Below are 21,534 nucleotides of genomic sequence, written 5' to 3'. Positions count from 1 at the left end.
TTGCAAATTCTTATTAGGAGGGCCTTAACATTTTTTTTTTTGTGATATAAACAACTATCAATGATTCTGCTGTCTAATATCCAAATCTTAAAATGTATTCAACACGCAGGTTTAATATTGAAAACAAATGCAAATCTCTCTCTCCACTTTTAATTCCAAACACGTACAAACAAATTACATTCACACATGAAAATACAGTAGCACCCCGACGTATGAGTTTAATTAGTTCCATGACTGAGCTTGTGATGAATCTCCCCCCTCTCAAAATCCCCAAAACATCTGAACAACAACCAGCAAATTCAAACGTCGATGCACTCCAATATGATAGCACTGTAACAACAAAATACAATTGTTTTTCATTCCTACGTGAGTAACCAGTCACGTAAAAAAAAAAAAAAAAACCTGCACCAAGAACAGGGGCGGAGCTACGTGATGGGCCCGATGGTGACCACGCGCAAAAGTGATTCTTTGGAGCGTATAATTATTTCTTCTGTACATCCATTTCATCACATTACACTGAGGCATTTGGATACTCTACCATTTATTTAGACTGACCGTCTATCTAAAACCAAAAGTATTGTTACTATAGAACTGGATGCAAGATATCATTCACAAGAGTGAAATATTTTAAACTTGTAGCATGCATTAATCAAGTTTACTACCTTTTGCACTTAACGCACAACCAATGACAGAAGAATTAGCTAGAAAATCAGTGCATGAAATCGAAGTACAATGTGAAAAGCAAGGAAACTGGTCAATTTAATTGCGCAAAATGTTGCTTTTTACTCTTTTTTTTTCTTTTCCTGGTAGTATTATTAGTGTGTTGGACAAGGTGGATAAATATGCATTTTATTTAATGAAACCCTAACTGGGCAATAATTTGCGATGTCTTCACATTGTGCAACTGTGATTCATTATTCAAAGGACCTTTGAGTGGTTGTGGGCACCCCGGCCCACACCACTGAAAAGGTTCTGGCTCCGCCCCTGCTTTTCAATACTTCTATTATTTATTAAAAAAAAAAAAAACTTCATACACAAAACATTTTTATGACACATGACATTCGGACAATAACAAAAAAAGTACAACACGGTCTTCTGAAATGACAGCTTAAGGTGTCCTTGCAAAAGTGTTACCATTACATTATAAAGCTGCTAAAATGTATCCGCCAAGATAAAAAAGCCAAACATCAAGCAGCAGAAATATGAGAGACGATACTATGGTACAAAAAAACACGGACACTTTAGTCGTCGTTCCGTCAACGAAGCTTGTTCTTAGTTAGTCCTGAGCAAGTTGCTGTAAACTGAAATCAAGAAAAAAAAAGAAAGATGAGAGTGGAGTTTGAATGTGATTGGTAAATTCTGAAGGCAGCCCAGTGAAAAGAGCTTATCTCACTTGCTTGTTTTTACTTCACCTCCCTTAAAAATGTTTTGGTCCATTTACCTGGTTTTGAAAGTGTCCAATTTGTTTGCGTATTTGATCAGAGGTGTGCAGACTTTTTATATCCATTGTTCATACGAGTAGCGTACATTTGTGAGTCAAGAGGAACTGAAAAATGGTTTGGCAGTAAATTCATCACAAAATAACCTACCTTGAGGGTTAGACTGCGTAGGATGTGATTTACCACTTTCTGGGTCAGCGCCTGCTCACAAAATGTTTCATTTAGCACAGTCCTTGAAGATTGGAACCAGGTCAGACCGAGACGGCATGCAAGTAGTAATACGGGCTACGAACCTCCCTGTATCTTGAAACACAGTTTTTTCTTCTGGTAAGCAAAGTAACTGGATGCCGCTCCTAAAAGCGCCACCCCGATAGCGCTGACGATTCCCGCGATTTTTCCGGAACCGGCCTCTGCGGGACAAATGGAAATTCCATACAGTAAGCAACATTTGAGTTGTTTGAACTTACGTTGACAACTATCGTAGAATATGATAGTCCTCGACCCAGTTAGACCTTGACTTTAAAAAAAATACAAAATGATCATATTCTGCCAAAATATTGAGCTCAGGTACATCCTATCAAAAAATCAGATAGCATATCACTTATTTAAAAATATGCAAAATGTTTAAAAGTAATTGTTGCATAGTCTCTTGCTTTATGAGTTTAATCGCAGTCAGATGTTTGCATTTACTATAAAAAGTGAACTTTTGCTCGATTAACTCTTTCAGTGCCAGCTGTTGTTAAAGCACACCCATTAGAGAGTACAAGTGTAGAACCGATTGTTAGTGTTGGCTATGATGACAATGTGCTCGGTCGGGTGTGTCTTGACATGTTTGACGTGAGGTGGTGGCAGAAAAAAAAAAGACAACTGTGATTATTGTTGTCAGTTGGTAGATACTTTATTGATCCCAACGGAACTCCCGCTCGCTTTAACATCCTGTCACGTGTCGTGACTATTTACATCCACAATAATGTCTCTTAGAAAACAGCCATCTATTCATGTAACAGAGCCGCATAGAGTAGGAGTGACTCATGCTACCTCGTAAACAAAAGACAGCTCTACAGCTACAGACACACCCATCAACATGCAAGCCACGATATTCAGATCACCAGGCAGGAAAGAACACTCCGAATCAATCCTACAAGCCTCCTGAGCTAAACGACGCACAACCAAGTCCATTTCCATGTGACTTCCTTTCGATTGTCATATTGGATTCAAGTAACTTACTCAAAGGTGTAAACGTCAAGTACTTAAACAAATAATAATCAGGGCATAGCCTGCACAAGCTCCATGGCCCTCTCTAAGAGCGGTACTAAGGTCTTTTTTATATTGGACATCCACATAATGATTTCCTCAGGTATGTTACAATTTAGCATCTTCAGGATTTGTCGCCACGGAAGGTCGGGATCTGCAACAACACAAAATTGCAGCATAGTTTTAGCCAGACAGACTACACCAGGAGCCTCGATCCTTTCTAAAAGCTGCAAAAGCAAAAAACATGGCCTGGAAGTCAAGGAGGAGCCCTGTCCATCCATTCAAAGCCCAAACTTCAAGTGGCACTGTGCCACCAATAGCACAAATTGACCTTGCCCCCTGCGGCTGGCAAGCTTAAGCTGCCATTCAAATGATTGCCACAAAGTAAAAACAGTGCTACCTTGACGTACAAGTTGAACTCATGACCAAGCCTCCGTTTACGTCTACGCCCAATATCGTACATCTGTTGCAGCCCCCCCAAACACGTCTTTAGAAACATACAAAGCACTGTATTTTGTGTAACTACTGTATCTTGGGAGAAAGCTGGTCGTAAGCACAAACTGAGCTTCCTACCTTTAAGGGGGTGTGGCCTGGTGACTAACATCACAAAGATGCTCGGTTAATCTCTGTGAGAACATCAGTCAGGAGTTTTGCCCGATTGTAGCTGCTTACAAGTGTTGTCGTTTGCTATTTGTACGTCTGTGCAGCTCAATCAGTAATTGAAGGTGCTTCGGCGACTATGACGCTCCCTTTTTTCCCACATAACTCAAGTCGCTCATTTTGCTATTGTGTGTATGTCCTTTAGTAATAATTTGAATTAGTTTTGGACATGATATGATCTAACATTTCCAACCCGTTTCATAATCAAATCCATTCTCCACTGGCAGGATAAAGCTTCGACCAAACATAAAAACCCAAGATGCTCGCTTAGCAGTAAAGTGTGACCACAGCAACCCAAACAGTCTTCAAACAGGAAAGAGGAAATGTGACACATGGGCACAAGGGGTGATTTTAGGATGCCGGCGTAAGTCATAAGTTACCAAAACAAAAAGCGGAAAGGCAGAAGTAGAAAAAAAAACGTTACCTTGAGGCTGATCAGCACCACCTGAAAAGACGAGAAAAAAAAAATTTCTTTAACTGTAGAGTGAATGACTGACTTTTGCAGATGTTGTTTGCAGAGATGTACATACAACTGATTGCCATCATGTTATTGAGAGACATTTAGTATAGCTAAGTAAGGTAACCAGTGAGGATTACTGTGTCTATAACGGCAGAATTTTCATACAGCTCCAACAATATAGTCAACATCACATCAGTAAACATGTGACGGGCAACACAATTTTTTTTTTCAAGTTTGTTATTTTATCTCCATGGCAACGCTATTTATACTCCTCCTTCCGGACATTACAATCACAAAGATATGATCTTGAAACAGCAATTTAGCTATTCAAATGCTCTATGGTTTTAATTTCCATAATCACAAACAAATGAGGCAAAGCCTTGAAGAACTATTCAAACAACCAAATGTAATCAATTGATCACATGACTGCAAATATGGGAAGTGTGTATGATGAGTAAGTGCTTGGATGTGCATGTATGCTGTGCGCGATGTGTAATTTGATGGAACAGTTCTGTCACACTTTGACATGAGTACTTTTGACTGGTATGCTACCTGCAAAAAAGTCATTATGTTGCAAGATTTAAATACCTGCATTGTTATAGTTAGAATCTCCGGAACGGCCTATGTTTAAAACAAAGTATGTTAGGCATTCCAAAGAAATCGAATATTAGGTATAATAAAAATGTCAAATGTTCACAGGAAATGTCGTACCGTCATCAGGGTTGTAGTTTCCACCATCACTTAGGTCAAATAAGTCATTGTCATCAAGGTTACCACCCCCTATGTGGAAAATTCCAAAGGATAATATTGAAGACAAACTAGTACTTGCTATGCAAAGCATGTCAATGAGACAAAGTGTTGCTGAAAACTTGCATAGAAATCAAGTAGACAATTTTCCAACTTACCTCCACCATGCTTTGGTGGGTTGACTACAGGTGTGTCAGGTTTGGCATTTGGGTCTTAAACAAAGAGAAGAGGGGAAATTATCTGAGAAAACGCACACACAACACACTTTGTGGAAAAAAGCAGACAGAGAGCATAACATTCCAAGGCCAATATACAAAGTGTATTACATCTACTCGACAGGGTCACAAATGTCTGTTAAGTCGGCGATTTTAACTCATTCCCTGCCAACGACGGCTATAGACGTCAAAGATTCATTTTAACTGGACTGGCAGTGAATGAGTTCATGGTTTACTGGAACTGTTCTTATTCAAACATGTAATTGATGTGAGAGTTCCCACCAGTTTTGCGAAACAGATAAGGATGTTTTCCTTCAACCTTGGGACGATGAAGGTTATTGAACAAGCATTACCTGGTTTAAGAGCGTCGCTGAGATCAAATCCAAAGCCATCTGCATATAAAAATACAGGTTTTAGAGATGTAAAAGTAAAGGCTGTTTGTTATTGTAATCATCTTTTAAAGAAAAAAAAAAACCTACCAGAATCTCCAGTATTCTTTGGGTTCTTAGGTTTCTCAGGTTCTGGTTCATCTTTAAAAGAAAAATACAGACAATGGATAAGCTTTACTTTGACCAATACTTTTTACTGTGAGTTTTTATGCAATTATAAATAAAGGAAAATAGAATAAAAATGATTAAAGTTTCCAATGATGAATTAAAAAATGGCCATGAGCCAATGCTAAAATTAGCTCTCTGTGTAAAGAAAAAGGAGGAGCAGCACCGATGGCAACAGTATAGACAAATTAATGTCTTGTTAAGTACTCACTGTAAAAATCTGCAATCCGCTTTAGGATACATTCAGCCATTACGTTATTTCGTATTTGTTTGAGTTAAAGTTACACCTAAAAACAAAATTCAGCATATACAAAAAAAACTTGAAGGTCTAGCTGGAGTGATTTTCAAACCAATAATGCCCATACTGGTATGTAAATTTTACCTGGTCCGAAGGCATCAAGAAGGTCCAGACCATCTGTGGGGAGACAAGAAGAATAGTTAAAATGCTAGTTTGGGGGTAGCAACATTAAAACAAAAATAATAATTTGTCCATTAGGGTTTCACATAAATTGAGGCGTAGTACACGGAGGACTTGTCATTGATGATTTGAGTTGGAAATGGGTGTGCAATATTTTTAGAAACGACAGCCCAGGAAAATCTTTGACACAACTTGAACACTCTCATAAAGTCTGCCCATCAAATACTACTGTATATGATATTGTAAAGGTAACAAAATAAAAAGCACGCTAGCGACTGACAACATCAAAACACGTCACAACATCCGTACCATTAAGATACTTTCATGCGCTTGCTTTTGTGAATACACAGAAGGAGATTAATTAGCCGGTTTGAGGTGTCAAATAGGTAGCGCATGGAAAATAGGTAGCTCACTAAAGATTTACTTGCTTGTCACACAGATTGGGTGGACAGATTTCCCAGAAAATGACCACATACTTAAAAATAATTGAAAAGTAACATTTCTATCATATGTCCATCCACTTTAAATACAAAGCCATCATAATAAATAATTAAGCTTGCTCATGTTAAAAAAAGTATACAAACCATCAAGATTAGTATTGTCTGGGGATTTTGGTTGCTCTTTTGGTTTTGGTGGTGTTGGGTCTAGAAAAAAACAGAGAAAAAGTGTTGGGAATCCATTTTTTATTCCATATAGGCACTTGCAACAGAAACAACATTTCTACTCAAATTGCTCACAGATCTTTTGAGCTCTGATCAACAAACTATAAAGAAACCATTCTTATCATAAACAATTTGCCTTAAATTGATAGAAATGTCCATATTATATAATTGACAAAAATATCATGCATAAAGCAGGCAAATATTCAGACAAGAAACTCCCCAGGACTACTCACCTACGTCATCGAGCGCATCAAACAGGTCAAATCCTGTATGAAAGACAATTTTGGATTACATTTATGGTGGTTCTACAGTTTTCTCCTCTAATTATTCAGAATTACTTTTGGAACCCAAGCACAACCATTACGACCACAAAGTCATCAAGATCAAAATAATAAAGTTAGCTATATTGTGTTGCTGTCCAAACATATGCGTTAATATGAACTTTGATCCCAACCCCAATGCCCTAATCTTAACCAAATAAAAAGGCACTTCACAGAGCGTGACAACAATATCTGGCTGTAGTTATTGCAGCAAGAACTTACTGTCACTTTGCATTTTGATTCATTTATTTTAGTCTCTGCCAGTTTGCAGTTTGGTGATTTTGTGCCATTTCCAACCTGACAACAGGAGCCCAAAGCAGTTGACAAAATCAGACCATCCCAGAAGACCATATGAGCAACTCTGGCTTCTATTTAACGTTTCTTAATGCAGAGTCACGTTCCACTGTGAGGGATTGTGGTGAGTCTTCATAAGTGCTTTCCTCTTCCGCACAAGCTTTGAATGACGGAACACTTTGTGGGTCAACTGCTTTTGTTAATGCAAAGTGAGCAGAGTTGCATTATTTATCATGAAAGCTTTATGCAGAGTTCATTACTTTTTTGATCATTTTTAAATTTGAAATGTTTTTATTATTTTCAAGTAAACTGATTGAAATGTGCATGCAGTGTTTGCCATTTGGGATATGGGAGGGACACCTACGCAAGCATGGCATGCAAACTCCTCACAGTAAGGGCAGATATCTCGACATCTCGACTGTGGGACATCTGTGCTAACCACTACTGCTTCCTTCCGAAACATATGGAAGCTTTAAAAAATGCCCTAACCTTGATACTTTATGCTTGTACGCTTTATATAGTTTTCTAAGACAGGTCCCATGGAAGAAACTCTCTGAGACTAAGGAAAAAAGACGTTCCGGACACAACTGACAGAAGTCCAAAGCATCAAACCAAAGCTCCAGAAACATGAACTTCGGCTGTAACATTTTGACAAACAGAAAGAGGTATTTTTTTTCTTTATAAATAAGACAGTTTATGCTTCACTGTATTTTGTCCTGATTTGAGGACTTTTGTGTAATGTCACATTGTGAACCCATCTGAAAATGGGGTCACCAATGTGGTGCCAGTGGGCACTAGGTAGGACCGCATTAGGAAGTAACCTGCAGGCTTGCTCTAACAATAGCTCACCAATATTGGGAAAATGATTTCTTCGGAATGTTATAGAAGTGACAATTTGAAAATGTGAACATCGGGGGAGATTTATAGAAAAAATAAGTTGCATGGATACAGTATTGATGTTTCCTTATTATTGTGAGAACTCGGTCACGTGGCTAATCCATAAATTAATAATAACATACGTACCAATAACATTAATTTCAGACGTGCGCATGGAACTGGGAGCCCTTTGCATTAGTCAGCATTATACCCAAGAGTAGCTTGCGCTCACCTTCAAAAAGGTCAGGTCTATCCTAAGCTACAATATGTACTTATTTTTGTACATTTAGTAAATAAAACAAGACGATAACATTGTAATCAAAAGTAATTTTGCTGTAAAAAAAAAAAAGAAAGAACATTAGTTCACTGGTTTGAACTGTCGGAAACACCCGCGCTCTAGACTGAGATAATACGTACAGTATTTTCACTTTTTTTTCCATTGCGTCACTTTCCAAAGATTTAGTAATGGTGTCTGGATCATAATTGCAATAATAGTACTGCGCACTTTACAATAAGTCATAATTTAAATATTTCAAGGTAGGGTGTTAAGTTTAAGCGAAATCTAATAAACGCAACCAGAATCCCCGTGCAAAGAGAGGCAGTTTGGGGAACTCTATTAATAATCGTTGCTCGGCGACCACTGTAGCCGTATAGAATAAGAATACCGAAAGACTGATTATCTCGGCTTTCAAACAAGAATTATGCGATCACAACACAAAACGGGGGGGTTAACTTGCCGTCCTGCGTCAATGCCCCAGTCACCAGGAGAAGTACAGCGGGTAGCAAGCAAAACTTCATCTTGACAAAAAAAAAAAGTATTCGCTCCACAGTTTTTCGGTCTCCAGACGGGAAAGAAAGTTACATCAAAATGAGGTATGTGGTTCGAGGGCGTTCCAATGTGCGTGTTTAGCTCGGGGATATTTCAGGGAACAGCGCAGGAGAAAACACGACTGCTCTGTGGTATCCAGTTACAAAAGCGCTCATGAGTCAACTTGGTACCAGATCAACTGGGTGTGGCAGGGCGTTTCTCTAAAAGAAAACATGTTCAGTTTGTGTGACTAATTAAATGACTCATCCAACCGGGCAGGACAATACTTTTTTTATATATATACATATATAAAGAGAGGATTTGAGAAAGTGTCAAGACTCAGTCGAGCATTAGGATAAGTTACAATCTCGGCTGGTGCGGAGCGGCAACTTTCACGTTAACCTCTACTCCCACCTAGTGCATGCAAGGTGAAGTACATTTTGAATGTGTTTTAAAACGTCAACAAGTGATTGAGCGCTTATGACACTGTAACGGTAACTTTGAATAGCCCTCTAAATTTCTGCACGGTAGAGAACCATTGTGCGCTTCACGCATAGTTTGTGTAGATAATTGCATGATTGTGTATTGTGCTAAAAGAATGTCCCGCACGGCTACCGTAGCTGAGACGAAGAAGCTGCTCTCGCTCCCCGGATGTAACGCAACCAAGTGATAGATTTGGTTCTCTGAATCCTCGTGTGAGTTTATTAAACTGCTGTCCTCTGAACGTATGGTGCTTGCTTCGACGCACATAACGACATGGTGTCAGAAGACGTCTCGGACCTGCCCTCTGTGTATTGAGTGGTGTTTTTTTTCTTCGCCGTGCTCCGAAGTGCGAGGGGAATTAAGTGAAGGCTGACTATGGCGGAAGGATTTCGCAGGCCAGACCCTCTTGTTTTTGAAGGAGACGTTGCCGAGAATTGGCGTATTTTTGAAAGTGAATATGACATTTTTATCGAGGCTGCACACGCGGATAAACCTGCCAAGACAAAAGCGTACATCCTCCTCAACCTTGCAGGAGCAGAAGCCATTGAACGGGAGCGTTCATTTGTATACGCTGCGGAAGTTAGAGCGCCAGGAGAAAATGGAGCCGTTATGGTCCCGGCCGAGTCTCGGGAAGACCCCACGTGTCTCAAGCGAAAATTTCGGGAAATGTGCAATCCACAACACAACAAGACGATGGAAAGGCACAAGTTTCACACTCGAAATCAGAAGCAAGGTGAGACTATTGAATCTTTCATCAGTGATTTGAAGATAAAAGCAAAGAGTTGCCACTTTGCAGAGCTCACGGACGAATTGATTTGTGATAGAATCGTGTGTGGCATCAACAACGACGGTATAAGAAAGGCTCTGCTACGCGATAGTGACTTGACCCTCGCTAAGGCAATTTCTATCTGCCGTATTTATGAAATGACCGAGGAAAACACAAAAGCATTAACTCTGCAAGTAAACCCTGTGGATGCGCTACAACAAAGCTCCAATAGAGGACTGTACAGGTCAAGAAATAAGAAAGCAAATCAATATGATTCAAAGAACATCACTACTTGTAATCATTGTGGAGGCAGCCACCCAGCGCAAAGGGATAGATGTCCAGCGTTTGGCTTGAAATGTCACAAATGTGGAAAGATGAATCATTTCAAGGATAGCTGCAAGTCAAAGCCAGCGTATCACAACACAGAAAGAAAGAGTTTCACAAAGAAAAGCTCCACTAGAAGACCAGTGTATCACGTGAAGGTCGAGCAAGAGAAAGAATACACCGCTGATGATGATACATACTATGTAGATGGAATTTCTGTGGACACTATCAATGCACATATGAAAAATAGAGATGAAGGCTTTGTCACTCTGCATGTGCACGGGAAACCCATCGAAATGAAGATTGACACCGGAGCGAAATGTAATGTAATGGCTAAGGACATGTTTGTACAACTCTCTGAGGGGAACATTATTCCCTGTGGCAAGTCTACAAATCTAGTGGCTTATGGCGGCAGCAAGATCGAAACTGCAGGTCTTGTCTCACTGTCATGCTACTTGGATGAACAGCAACACACGCTACCCTTCTTCCTCGTGGAGCGTGATGTTATTCCACTTTTGGGATTTCGTGCATGTATGCGTCTCGGACTTGTCACATTCAGCCCTCACGTCCACCAGGTCGGCACGGAGACTATTACAGACTTTGTCAAAAATATCAAAGAGAAATACAAAGATGTGTTCAGCGATGAATTAGGAGAACTGCCAATCACCTACTCCATGGTAGTAGATCCAGCTGTACAGCCAGTCGTGCGTCCAGCGCACCGTGTCCCCTTGGCGATGCAGGCCCGCGTTAAAGCTGAACTTGATAACATGACAAGCAAAGGAGTCATCTGCCCCGTCTCTGAGCCCACGGACTGGGTTTCATCGATGGTAGCAGCACACAAGAAAGACAAAGAAGAGATACGACTGTGCATCAACCCAAAAGACTTGAACAATGCTTTAAAGAGACCCCACTATCCGATGCGTAGTGTGGAAGACGTAGCCAGCAAAATGTCAGGTGCCACCCTGTTTTCGGTGCTTGATGCCAAGAACTCCTTTTGGCAAATAAAGCTAGATCAAAAGTCATCCATGTTGACAACATTCAGCACACCTTTTGGGCGCTACCGATTTCTCCGCATGCCATTTGGCATCAACTCAGCAAGTGAAGTTTTCCAAAGCTCAATGGAACAACTGTTTGCCGGTTACCCATGTGCTGTCATAGTCGATGACATCATTGTGGGAGGTCGCGATGCTGCAGAACATGATGCTAATCTGAAGAAAATATTGGATCGTGCACAAGAGATCAAACTTAGACTCAACTCTCAAAAGTGCAAGTTTCGGCTCGACCAAGTCTGCTATGTTGGTCACATATTCACAAAAGAAGGTCTGAAAGCCGATCCAACGAAAACAGAAGCCATCACGGAGATGCCGGTCCCGCAAGATGCCCTAGCTGTGCAACGATTCCTGGGCATGGTGAACTACTTGGGGAAGTTTATCCCAAATCTCAGCGACATTGCAGCACCACTCAGGCAGCTCACTCACAAAGACGCTGCATGGTGCTGGCTCCCCCAACACCAACAGGCATTTGTGAAATTGAAGTCATGTCTATCCAGCTCACCTGTCCTTTCTTATTTTGATGTAGGGAAACCTGTGATGCTAACATGTGATGCATCCCGTTATGGGTTGGGTGCAGCATGTTTACAAGATGGAAAGCCAATTGCGTATGCATCTCGCACATTGTCAGATACAGAAACCCGTTATGCGCAAATTGAAAAAGAACTCCTTGCTGTTGTTTTTGCATGCACTAAGTTTAAGGACTACATCTATGGCAAGCACACTGTCATTGAAACAGACCACCAACCTCTGGTCACTATACTGAAGAAGCCGATCCTCACAGCTCCAGCTCGTCTGCAGAGGATGCTACTTCGTCTACAAGCTTTTGACATCACCTTGGTTTATAAAAAGGGCAAGCAAATGTACCTTTCCGACACCCTGTCAAGAGCCCCAAACGGTAAAGTTTCTGAATTATCTAGTGCTCACAGCTCGTTTGAAGTCATGTCAGTCAGTTTTATCTCGACAGCCAGGCTTGAAGAGCTGAGAACACACACTGCCAGTGACCAAGTGCTTCAAACTCTTAGCAATGTGATCCAGAATGGATGGCCTAACAAAGAACGTCAGGCACCGCTCTCTGTCCGCCCATACTTTCCATACAGAGACGAGTTGGTAGTGGAAGAAGGTATTGTTGTTAAAGGACACAGACCTGTCATACCAATCTCACTGCAACAAGAGTACATCCAAATTATGCATAGAGGTCACCCAGGCCTTGAATCAACTAAATGTAGAGCCAGAAGTACAGTGTTTTGGCCCAACATGAACACGGACATCACAAAAGTACTACTGTCTTGTGCTGTATGCAATAGCACACGACCACACCAGCAAAAGGAACCGCTGAAAGCTCATCCTGTCCCTACCCTGCCATGGTCTACGGTCGCAACGGACATTTTTGAATGGCATGGTCAACAGTATTCAGTCCTTGTTGACTCTTACTCGGGATGGTTCGAAATTGATCTGCTTCGTGATTTGTCTTCAGCTACAGTGATAAAAAAGCTAAAGAGACATTTTTCTGTTCATGGAGCACCCCATACACTGATTTCTGATAATGGCAGACAATACACTAGCCAACGATTCCGCGACTTTTCCAAACAGTGGGACATTACGCACGTTACCAGCAGTCCCGGATACCCGCAGTCGAATGGATTAGCCGAGCGTGCCGTCCGCAGTGCCAAACAGCTCATGGAAAAGTCACACCGAGATGGAACAGATGTTTTTCTCAACCTGCTCAACCTCAGGAACATTCCTCGAGACAACACGCTTGGATCACCTGCACAGCGTCTCATGTCTCGCCAGACACGTTCTACCTTTCCTGTCAACAACACTCTGCTTGTGCCTACAATGAAGGATGCAGGACAAGTTTCTACTCAGCTTCAAAGGAAAAGACTTGTTCAAAAGCAGTACTATGATGCAACAAGTTGCCCTCTGGTGCCACTTGTGAGGGGACAAATTGTCCGGTTACAGACTGCAGAGGGATATGACCGCCTCGGGAAAGTGGTTCAGGCTTGCAAAGAGCCGCGCTCCTACATCGTTGAATCCAACGGAGGCATCTACAGGAGGAATCGCCGTCACATCCTTCCTGTTGCTGAACCAACCCCACCTTTGCACGCCGACTCTGACCATCACTCTCAACCACCGGTTCCGAGTCCGCCGGACCCTCTTCTATCCAGTCCACATGCCCGACCGTCTCACTTCTCTCAACCATCTGCTCACTACTCCACCAATGAGCAATCGACAACATCTCCAGCTGACGTGCCCACCCGAGTGTCACACAATTGTTCTGCTTATGTGACTCGCTCAGGTCGGATTTCTAAGCCGAATCCGAAGTACAAGGATTGAACTGCATGTTTGTTAGTTGCGTTTTGAAAAAAAAAAGTTAAGCTCTAAGGTTGTTTACATACTTGTTATTATTACCAAGTGTACCTTCGTGCATTTCCAAGAGGAATAATTTGTTAATTCAGTAAGTTTTAATGCTGCCAGTTTTACGCAGACTTGTTTATTTGTAGACTGTCACGTCACGTTTGGATATTACAGTTTTTTAGTTAACAATATTTTTTATAGAGGCAATGTTCTAAAAGGAGAGGATGTAGATAATTGCATGATTGTGTATTGTGCTAAAAGAATGTCCCGCACGGCTACCGTAGCTGAGACGAAGAAGCTGCTCTCGCTCCCCGGATGTAACGCAACCAAGTGATAGATTTGGTTCTCTGAATCCTCGTGTGAGTTTATTAAACTGCTGTCCTCTGAACGTATGGTGCTTGCTTCGACGCACATAACGACAGTTTGGAACACGCCCCAAGTCATTCATTTACTTAACATACAGTCTGGGCGCCATTTGCAGTATTTAAAGTCCATCCATTTCCCGTACCGCTTATCTGAACGGGGGTCGCGATCATGCTGGAGCCTATCCCAGCAGTCATCGGGCAGTAGGCCGGGGACAACCTGAACCGGTTGCCAGCCAATCGCAGGGCACACAGAGACGAACAACCATCAGCGCTCGCACTCACACCTATGGAGTGCTCAATCAGCCAACCGTGCATGTCTTTGGGATGGGGGAGAAAACCGGTGCCCGGAGAAAACCCACGCTGGCACGGGGAGAACATACAAATTCTACACTGGGATGGCTGGAGGTGGAATCAAACCTGCACCCTCCGAACTGTGAGGCAAACGTGTTGAACAGTGCCTCACCGTGCCGCCCGCAGTTAGTTATATTGAAAACTCTTATAAACCCCTTAAAATTAAACATCTCGTTTATGGAAAAAATAGAATAGAATTTTGTGTCTAATTAATTTGATGACTTCATACAGGGAAAAACCCATCAAAATTAAAATTAAGATAAGTGACCACCATGTTCATTGAACATGTCACCAGACCACCCTGTGTAAAGGGGATTTCTCATTTGTACCAAGCGAGCAATAAACTTTTCTATGGGGACTTCAGAAGCTGTTGACAGTGTCTTTACCATCCAACATTTCTAATATACCCTCAGGGGGAAAAAAATAATTTGGAAACTCCTGAGCGGTTGGTTACAAAGGAATTCTTTGTGGTAAGTTTGTTCAGCATCGTAATCTTCATTTTCTGCAGAAAAACCTTTATTGCTTACTCTGAGGATAACGCTGTGTCATCCTGAGTCCAGTGCTTTTTCTAACCACTTTTTCTTATATACTTATCTTTATTCCCCAGTCCATTAGTGTCTGTCTGTCTGTCTGTCTGTCTGTCTGTCTGTCTGTCTGTCTGTCTGTCTGTCTGTCTGTCTGTCTGTCTGTCTGTCTGTCTGTATGTATGTATGTATGTATGTATGTATGTATGTATGTATGTATGTATGTATGTATGTATGTATGTATGTATGTATGTATGTATGTATGTACGTATGTATGTACGTATGTATGTATGTATGTACGTATGTATGTATGTATGTATGTATGTATGTATGTACGTACGTACGTATGTATGTACGTACGTACGTACGTACGTACGTACGTACGTACGTACGTGCATGTATGCATGTCTGAAATAGAGTAGCGATATAGCTATGAATTATTGAAGAGTTGGTTCATGTACATTGCCACTTTTAACTGACTTTTTTTTTTAAATACAGTACAGAGTTCAACTCTGTTTTCTGACGCCCAAGACCACAGATGACGTCTTCATTTTGGGGGCGGAACTAATACGAGTCAGTTTTGTTTCCGTCCAGGCGACCAACGGCACTGCACACACAATCGAACACCGGCAGGAGAGGCAGGAAGAAGAATCATGAATCCACTGTCTATTTTGGTGCCTCTTCTCAAACTTTACTACTGTGGAATCAGAGTTCTCATCTACCAGATGTTCAACAGATCTTTCACACTTCCAGGTTGGTTATATTATTGTTTTCATATTTTAACTAGCTTCTTAAAAAATATTATTGATTGGGTGTTTTATTCATATAATGTTACAAAATATTGGCAGGAAGAAAATAAGATAAATTAACGAAAATTATTTGTTATTTTATTTTTATTTCGATTGATCTATTGCACATGTTAACATAAATCAGGATCAGCTTTATTGGCCAGGTTTGTCCATGCCAAACAACCAAAATAAATCGAAATGTTTAAAAGAAAGAAAAACAAACAGAAATATGCTAAATTGGCTAAATTGATAAAAAAAACAATGATTAAATTGGCTAAAATATGTCTTCCCCTCATGTGCTTTTTTGTTTTGTCTTTTCAAACTTAATGTTTCAATGCCACAAGTTCTTGGTTGTTAGTATGGCACGATAGGCAATGGATGGAAATATCTTGCTTATCTGAATCTGTCACCATCATCATCTTCAATACTTAATGCTGTACACTCCTCCATGTCACTGCTTGCATCTATTTTGACAAGTACTGATTTTATTATTATAATTGAGGATAATCAGTAGACTAAATTAACAACATTAACATTAGGCTTACACCCCTGGCCATCATCTGTTCTCCTTATTTAATGATCGACACATTTATAATTTAAATAATATTAAAGATAGCCCACTCTGCTAGCTGCCACCTGTGATTGTTTTCTTTACTGATACCACCAGCATGAGTACTCACTGATACCGAGTAACCAAGACCGCTAGTCACAAAATAAAGAAATAAAGCCCTTTTGTTTATTTCCACAAAATGCAGAACAGCCACTCTGCAATAGAGAATTTAAGTCTAAAATAAAACAACTAAATTTTGATGTATGTTGCCTGTATTGCATTCATCAGGAATTAAAAAATGACCTTATTAATGCACTGAGTAATAACAACGTTCTATTTTTTTTATCAATGGTTGTGTAGTCAGAAAAGTCAAGAATTTTTGACTGATCACCCTTCACATCTAGACACTCATTCATTCACACACTGTAGAGCGTAAACACCTAGTTTGAGTTAGATACTAGACATGTGTTTATTTTTAACACAATCAGTCCAAATTAGTTTGTACTTTTACACAGTCTGCTTTATTGTTAAAGGTGTGACTGGCAAAGTAGCTGAGGCCAAACAAAGCCATAAAATGGTTTAAAAATGAAAGAAAATCCAAACCAAATTGTGTGGCATGTAGCATGTGAGATTCACAAGAAGGGCATTATGCATTATGCAGCCTTCTTAGTCCTAATCTGTCCAACAATGGGACTCCTTTAACTGGTTGTGTGCGATTTATCCCAAAGCATGACAAATGGATCAAGACCGACCAGCTACTGAAGAGCTCTCAGTATGAAAGAGAACAGACAGTACACCCTCCATCCTTCAATTTTCTGCACCCCTTAATCCGACGAGGGTCACAAGTGTGTCTGTTTTTGTACAAAGTGTCTTGTCTTTTTCTGGTGGTTTATTTCTCTCAATAAAATGCAGATTTTATTCCTGCTAGATTGTGATTTTCTGATTATTATTTTACACATTTGTGACTGCTATTCTGTCCATTACCATACTCAGTGAATAATGCTAAAAATTAGACACTGTTGATTAATTTATAAGTAAATAAACGTCAAATTTATTGTAACTCTACTTTAATAATCAGGATACTAATGTGCAGGGTTCTGCAGCAAATTTTCCTGAGTGATCAGCCATAGACTAGTTTTTCTACTATTCCAAATTTGAATGTGTATATTTTAGAATTGCATGTGTACCTGTGGCTAAAAAGCGAAGTGTGGAGAGTCACTGTTGCCCGATGGTACAAGTGTATTAATGAATGTAACTATTATTTATTATCTTTTAATCCAAGGCAGTTTTTCATAGACACCTTGGACTCTTTTTTTAGATTTTGAAGAACCCTTTGACCTATGTTCTCTTGTGGTCCCGTCTCCTTTCTTACAGTCTTACAGAAGCAGAATGGAAGGGTTGGCATTGTCACTGGTGGTACAAGAGGAATGGGTTATGAGACTGCAAAACATCTGGCAAGACTTGGCATGCACGTCATTATTGGTAGGCTTTTGCATCATGCATGTTGGACTAGAACCATCCTTTTGCATTTTAACGTTACCAATTTTAAAAATGAGACTTAAATTCTCTTCCAACAAGTCAAGTAAATGATTTTGTCAGGTAGATTAGTCTTATTCTGATGACATAGCCTCAACTTTAAACCATATCTAATAGTAATTACCAATCAAATATTTGATATCATTGTTGTTCAATATATTTTGAGACTAATGTATATTTTTATGAGTTCTAAGTATTCGTAAAGATCTACTTGGTTACTAACGACCCTCTTCATCATTTCCAGCGGGGAATGAAAACGAGGAGGGTTTAGCTGCTGCACGAGCGATTCAGGGAGAATGCACCGAGGGCAAAGGTAATTGTTTTTTATTCATCGTCACATCGCCCCATCATCAAAAATGACTATTGACTAATTTGTAATCTATTTCCAGCCGAGTTTCTCTTTATAGATCTGACTTCTCTGAATTCAGTGCGAAGATTTGTCGAAACGTTCAAAGGCCGAGGGCTTCCCCTGCATCTTCTGGTTAATAACGGTAGGCTGTTTTGTTTTTCTATTGCATCTCATCAACATACTTTTTTGTTACGTAACGCTGCAATTGTAGACTATATAATACTGGATCGTATGTGTGAGTAGCAAGGGTGATTTACGGCTGACCCACAGAACGATCCATAATTTTTAGGACACTTTTTGGTACATATTTGGAATGTTTTTGCATACAAATACTACTCATGTCGGTCCTTAGCAATAAAGCCATCTACTGCACTGGTTGTTTTTTTAAGCGATTGGGAACATGTATTGCTGGTGATACGTTTTGGAGTTGCTCGATTGTCGCGTGTCCAACAAAATTGTGTACTGTGTATATACTGTCCATATTTTTTTAATTATATCTTTTACTTTTTAAAATCTTTTACCCCCTTCCCCGCATGCGTGTGTGTGTGTGTATGTGTATATGTTAAGTGTACTGCTGCTAACACAGGAGTTTCCCCATTGAGGGAATAATAAAGGATTCTCTTTTCTTAAATCAATAGTGTGACTGTTATCGGTGATGCTGGTGGTTTTTACAATTTTGGTGGTCTGCAATTTGAAATTTGATGCAGAAGAGATGAGCAAAGAAGATTCTTTTTATCATTTCTCGGTGTAGAAATTGATCTGAGGCACTTGCTAATTAAGCCCAGAATAGGAGTGCTGTTTTCTTACCAAGTAAGCCCAAGAAATGATGAGTCATGGGGTTCATCAATCCACAATGTAAAACTAAAAATACTAGCTACGGAAGCAACTGCTGTGACTGAGTCTAATTGGTTTCATCACAAGATACTAGATTGAATGACACTAGTGAAACTTAGAAAGCTACTGATAAGAAGTCTGGGTTTTGGATTCATGGAGTCGGAGTCAGCTTTATTGTCAATTCCTTCAATTTGCGTTCATTTGAATGGGTATGTGTCACTTTGTGTAGCCGGGACCATGCTGGTTCCTGAGAGGCAGACTGAAGATGGCTTTGAATTCCACTTTTCTCTCAACTACCTCGGCCACTTCCTACTGACCAATCTGCTGCTTGACCTATTGAAAAGGTCAGGGAGACCGGACTGCTGTTCCCGAATCGTCAACATGTCTTCCGCCACACACTATGCGGGGGTAATCCAGATGGATGATCTCAACAGGAGGTAAAATATAATCATGTACTTGATTGGTTTTCCTTCAAAGGTTATTTCCTGGTTGTTTCAACCTTCAAGTTCATAGGAACTCATTCTGCGAAGCGACCTAAGTCGCTACGGCACAAACCATCACACAAAATGTCACTGTTGTGGAAGCAAAAGTAACATATAGAAGTGTAATTATGGAGCTAGGTGATGTAAATTGTTGGTTGAAATCGGGGCGGGACTAGATAAGCAAAATTGCTTCATCCCGTTGTGTGTTTCGGCAAGTCATGTGTTGACAGTCCATGAAATGAAATTGTGATGAATGGTGACAATATACAAGCGAAATAAACAAACATTTTTTTTTTCTCAAACTCATCTCCCCCAAAAACTATTAAAAAAAATTGTTTTTCAGCGAATAGTAAAGGATGGGCACTACAAAAAAAAAAGAGGCAATTGGGTGATTTGTGAACGGCAAACCGTGAAAAGGCTGTAATCGTATTGGAAAACAAAAGCTTTCTACATCCCTGATGGTATTCAAATGTTAAGTAAAGGATTGCAACACATAGAATATCTAACCTCTTTTCCCCTTTGGCCAGGTTAAACTACAGCTCCCATGGTGCCTACGCCCAAAGTAAACTAGCCTTAGTCCTTTTCACTTACTACCTACAAGAGCAGATGACAGCCAAAGGGTTCTCGGTGATGGTCAACGCGGTGGATCCCGGGATGGTGGACACAGCACTCTACAACAACCTTTGGAGCTTGGCGAAGGCGCTCAAAAAGCCATTTGCAAAGACTTTGTTTAGGGTATGTCAAACATCCATGTGTCAGTCTTTAATTATCTCGGTTTTTTGGCCAACAGTTTGACTACCTTAAAAATTAGCTTTGTTGCTATCACTTTTCTTTTGTTTTCTCTCTCAGACTCCAACAGAGGGTGCCTCGATAATCATCTATGCTGCAGCTGCCTCCGAGATGGAAGGTGTGGGTGGCTGCTACCTCTACAATGGCGAAAAGAAGCAATCAGCCCCAGACTCCTATGACTCTGAGCTTCAAGCAAAGTTGTGGGAAAAGAGTTGTGAGCTTGCAGGCCTACATGAGGCCTGATGACCGACCGGTGTGGCTGTCCTTGCAAGACCAATAGATTCACATGACACACAAAACAGACAAAGGATCAGCGAGCAGACATCAAGGTTTTTCTATTGCAAATGATATCGGGGGTTTGTTTATACAAAGTCGCAATCGTCATGTTGCAAAAATGAGAATGTTTCACATATATTATTTGATAAGTATTACAATAATGTGCCTTTGTTTATTCAATGCCTGCAATGTATAGTGACAGGAAGAGCAATTAAATGCTCTTCTAGTTGGCAAAATGTTCTTTGAATCCGTTTCTTGATGGTGCTATGCATATAACAGAATTTTGGCTTTGTGTTCAACAAAACCAGTGCAGATTTCTTAAGTGGATTTGTGGGTAAATTCATACAAGATCCTCAATATTTCAATATATTCAGTGTTTACAGAGTATATACACTTTTTGTCACTTTTTTTCATATACGTGTATGTATATATGTATATATATATATATATATATATGAAAATGTGTTGGCTATGCAATATCAACCCTCTTCTTAGCCTGATATTTTAATGCCCTACTATTTTTGTTTGTTCTGTTTTTTTTTTCCAGCCGTAATCATTGTGTTGTCATCATGATATTATCTGGGTAAAGAATATCTGGGTCCAGCTTCTTTCAAATTCTTGCACTTGTTTCCACAGAAGCCTCACAAATCAACCACTTTGCAATCACGTGATGCTGCTTGCAATTTTATGTGGAAAATAAAGATTTGTTTGACAGTGATAGTTGTCTAAAACCTGTGGGTGGAAGGGGGATACATCACACCCAGCTGTTGTCTTGTGCCCTAAATCATATCCATGGTATTGTTTGATTTTTAATTCTCTGAAAGTAAATGTCCTACTTGCTACTTTTGTGCTTAGGCTAAAGCAATTACAGTGTATTGCTTTGGCCACATAAAGTGGCATCTTGGTGCCACGGACAAAATTGGAACTGAGTTGGAAGCTTCAATGAGACAAAATTGGTTCCTTTGAGTGGGGTGTTATCAAGTGCTATTTGTGTTACTGTACA

General features: G+C 40.2%; 2 protein-coding genes across 7 annotated transcripts; one reads left to right on the top strand and one right to left on the bottom strand.

Moving 5' to 3' along the window:
- Positions 1-134: 134 nt before the first annotated feature.
- On the bottom strand, positions 135-8,879 carry cd99 (CD99 molecule). Of its 4 annotated transcripts, XM_061272541.1 has the most exons (13): positions 8,637-8,875; positions 6,643-6,675; positions 6,332-6,391; positions 5,712-5,744; positions 5,255-5,305; positions 5,129-5,167; positions 4,719-4,772; positions 4,525-4,593; positions 4,402-4,434; positions 3,778-3,798; positions 1,733-1,849; positions 1,590-1,640; positions 135-1,301 (listed from the first exon to the last, which is right to left on the bottom strand). In XM_061272541.1, the coding sequence occupies exons 1-13, from the start codon at positions 8,695-8,697 to the stop codon at positions 1,273-1,275; spliced, it is 651 nt and encodes a 216-aa protein (XP_061128525.1). In that variant the 5' UTR covers positions 8,698-8,875; the 3' UTR covers positions 135-1,272. The 4 variants fall into 4 exon arrangements, with proteins under 4 accessions (XP_061128525.1, XP_061128526.1, XP_061128527.1 ...); XM_061272542.1 differs by lacking the exon at positions 4,402-4,434 and having other exon boundaries at positions 8,637-8,876; XM_061272543.1 differs by lacking the exons at positions 135-1,301; positions 1,590-1,640; positions 1,733-1,849 and adding an exon at positions 2,313-2,847 and having other exon boundaries at positions 8,637-8,878.
- On the top strand, positions 1,741-21,249 carry dhrsx (dehydrogenase/reductase (SDR family) X-linked). 3 transcript variants are annotated; one of them, XM_061272538.1, is made up of 9 exons: positions 1,741-1,876; positions 7,037-7,688; positions 15,522-15,680; positions 17,640-17,747; positions 18,046-18,114; positions 18,191-18,292; positions 19,214-19,421; positions 19,994-20,201; positions 20,316-21,249. In XM_061272538.1, exons 3-9 carry the CDS (start codon positions 15,581-15,583, stop codon positions 20,496-20,498), a joined length of 978 nt encoding a protein of 325 aa, XP_061128522.1. In that variant the 5' UTR covers positions 1,741-1,876; positions 7,037-7,688; positions 15,522-15,580; the 3' UTR covers positions 20,499-21,249. The 3 variants fall into 3 exon arrangements, with proteins under 3 accessions (XP_061128522.1, XP_061128521.1, XP_061128523.1); XM_061272537.1 differs by lacking the exons at positions 1,741-1,876; positions 7,037-7,688 and adding an exon at positions 8,929-9,135; XM_061272539.1 differs by lacking the exons at positions 1,741-1,876; positions 7,037-7,688 and adding an exon at positions 14,142-14,873.
- The last annotated feature ends 285 nt before the right edge of the window (positions 21,250-21,534 follow it).

The sequence above is a fragment of the Syngnathus typhle genome, linkage group LG2 (genome assembly GCF_033458585.1).
Source record: "Syngnathus typhle isolate RoL2023-S1 ecotype Sweden linkage group LG2, RoL_Styp_1.0, whole genome shotgun sequence".
NCBI lineage: Eukaryota > Metazoa > Chordata > Actinopteri > Syngnathiformes > Syngnathidae > Syngnathus > Syngnathus typhle.
This window is presented reverse-complemented; position numbering and strand designations above follow the sequence as displayed.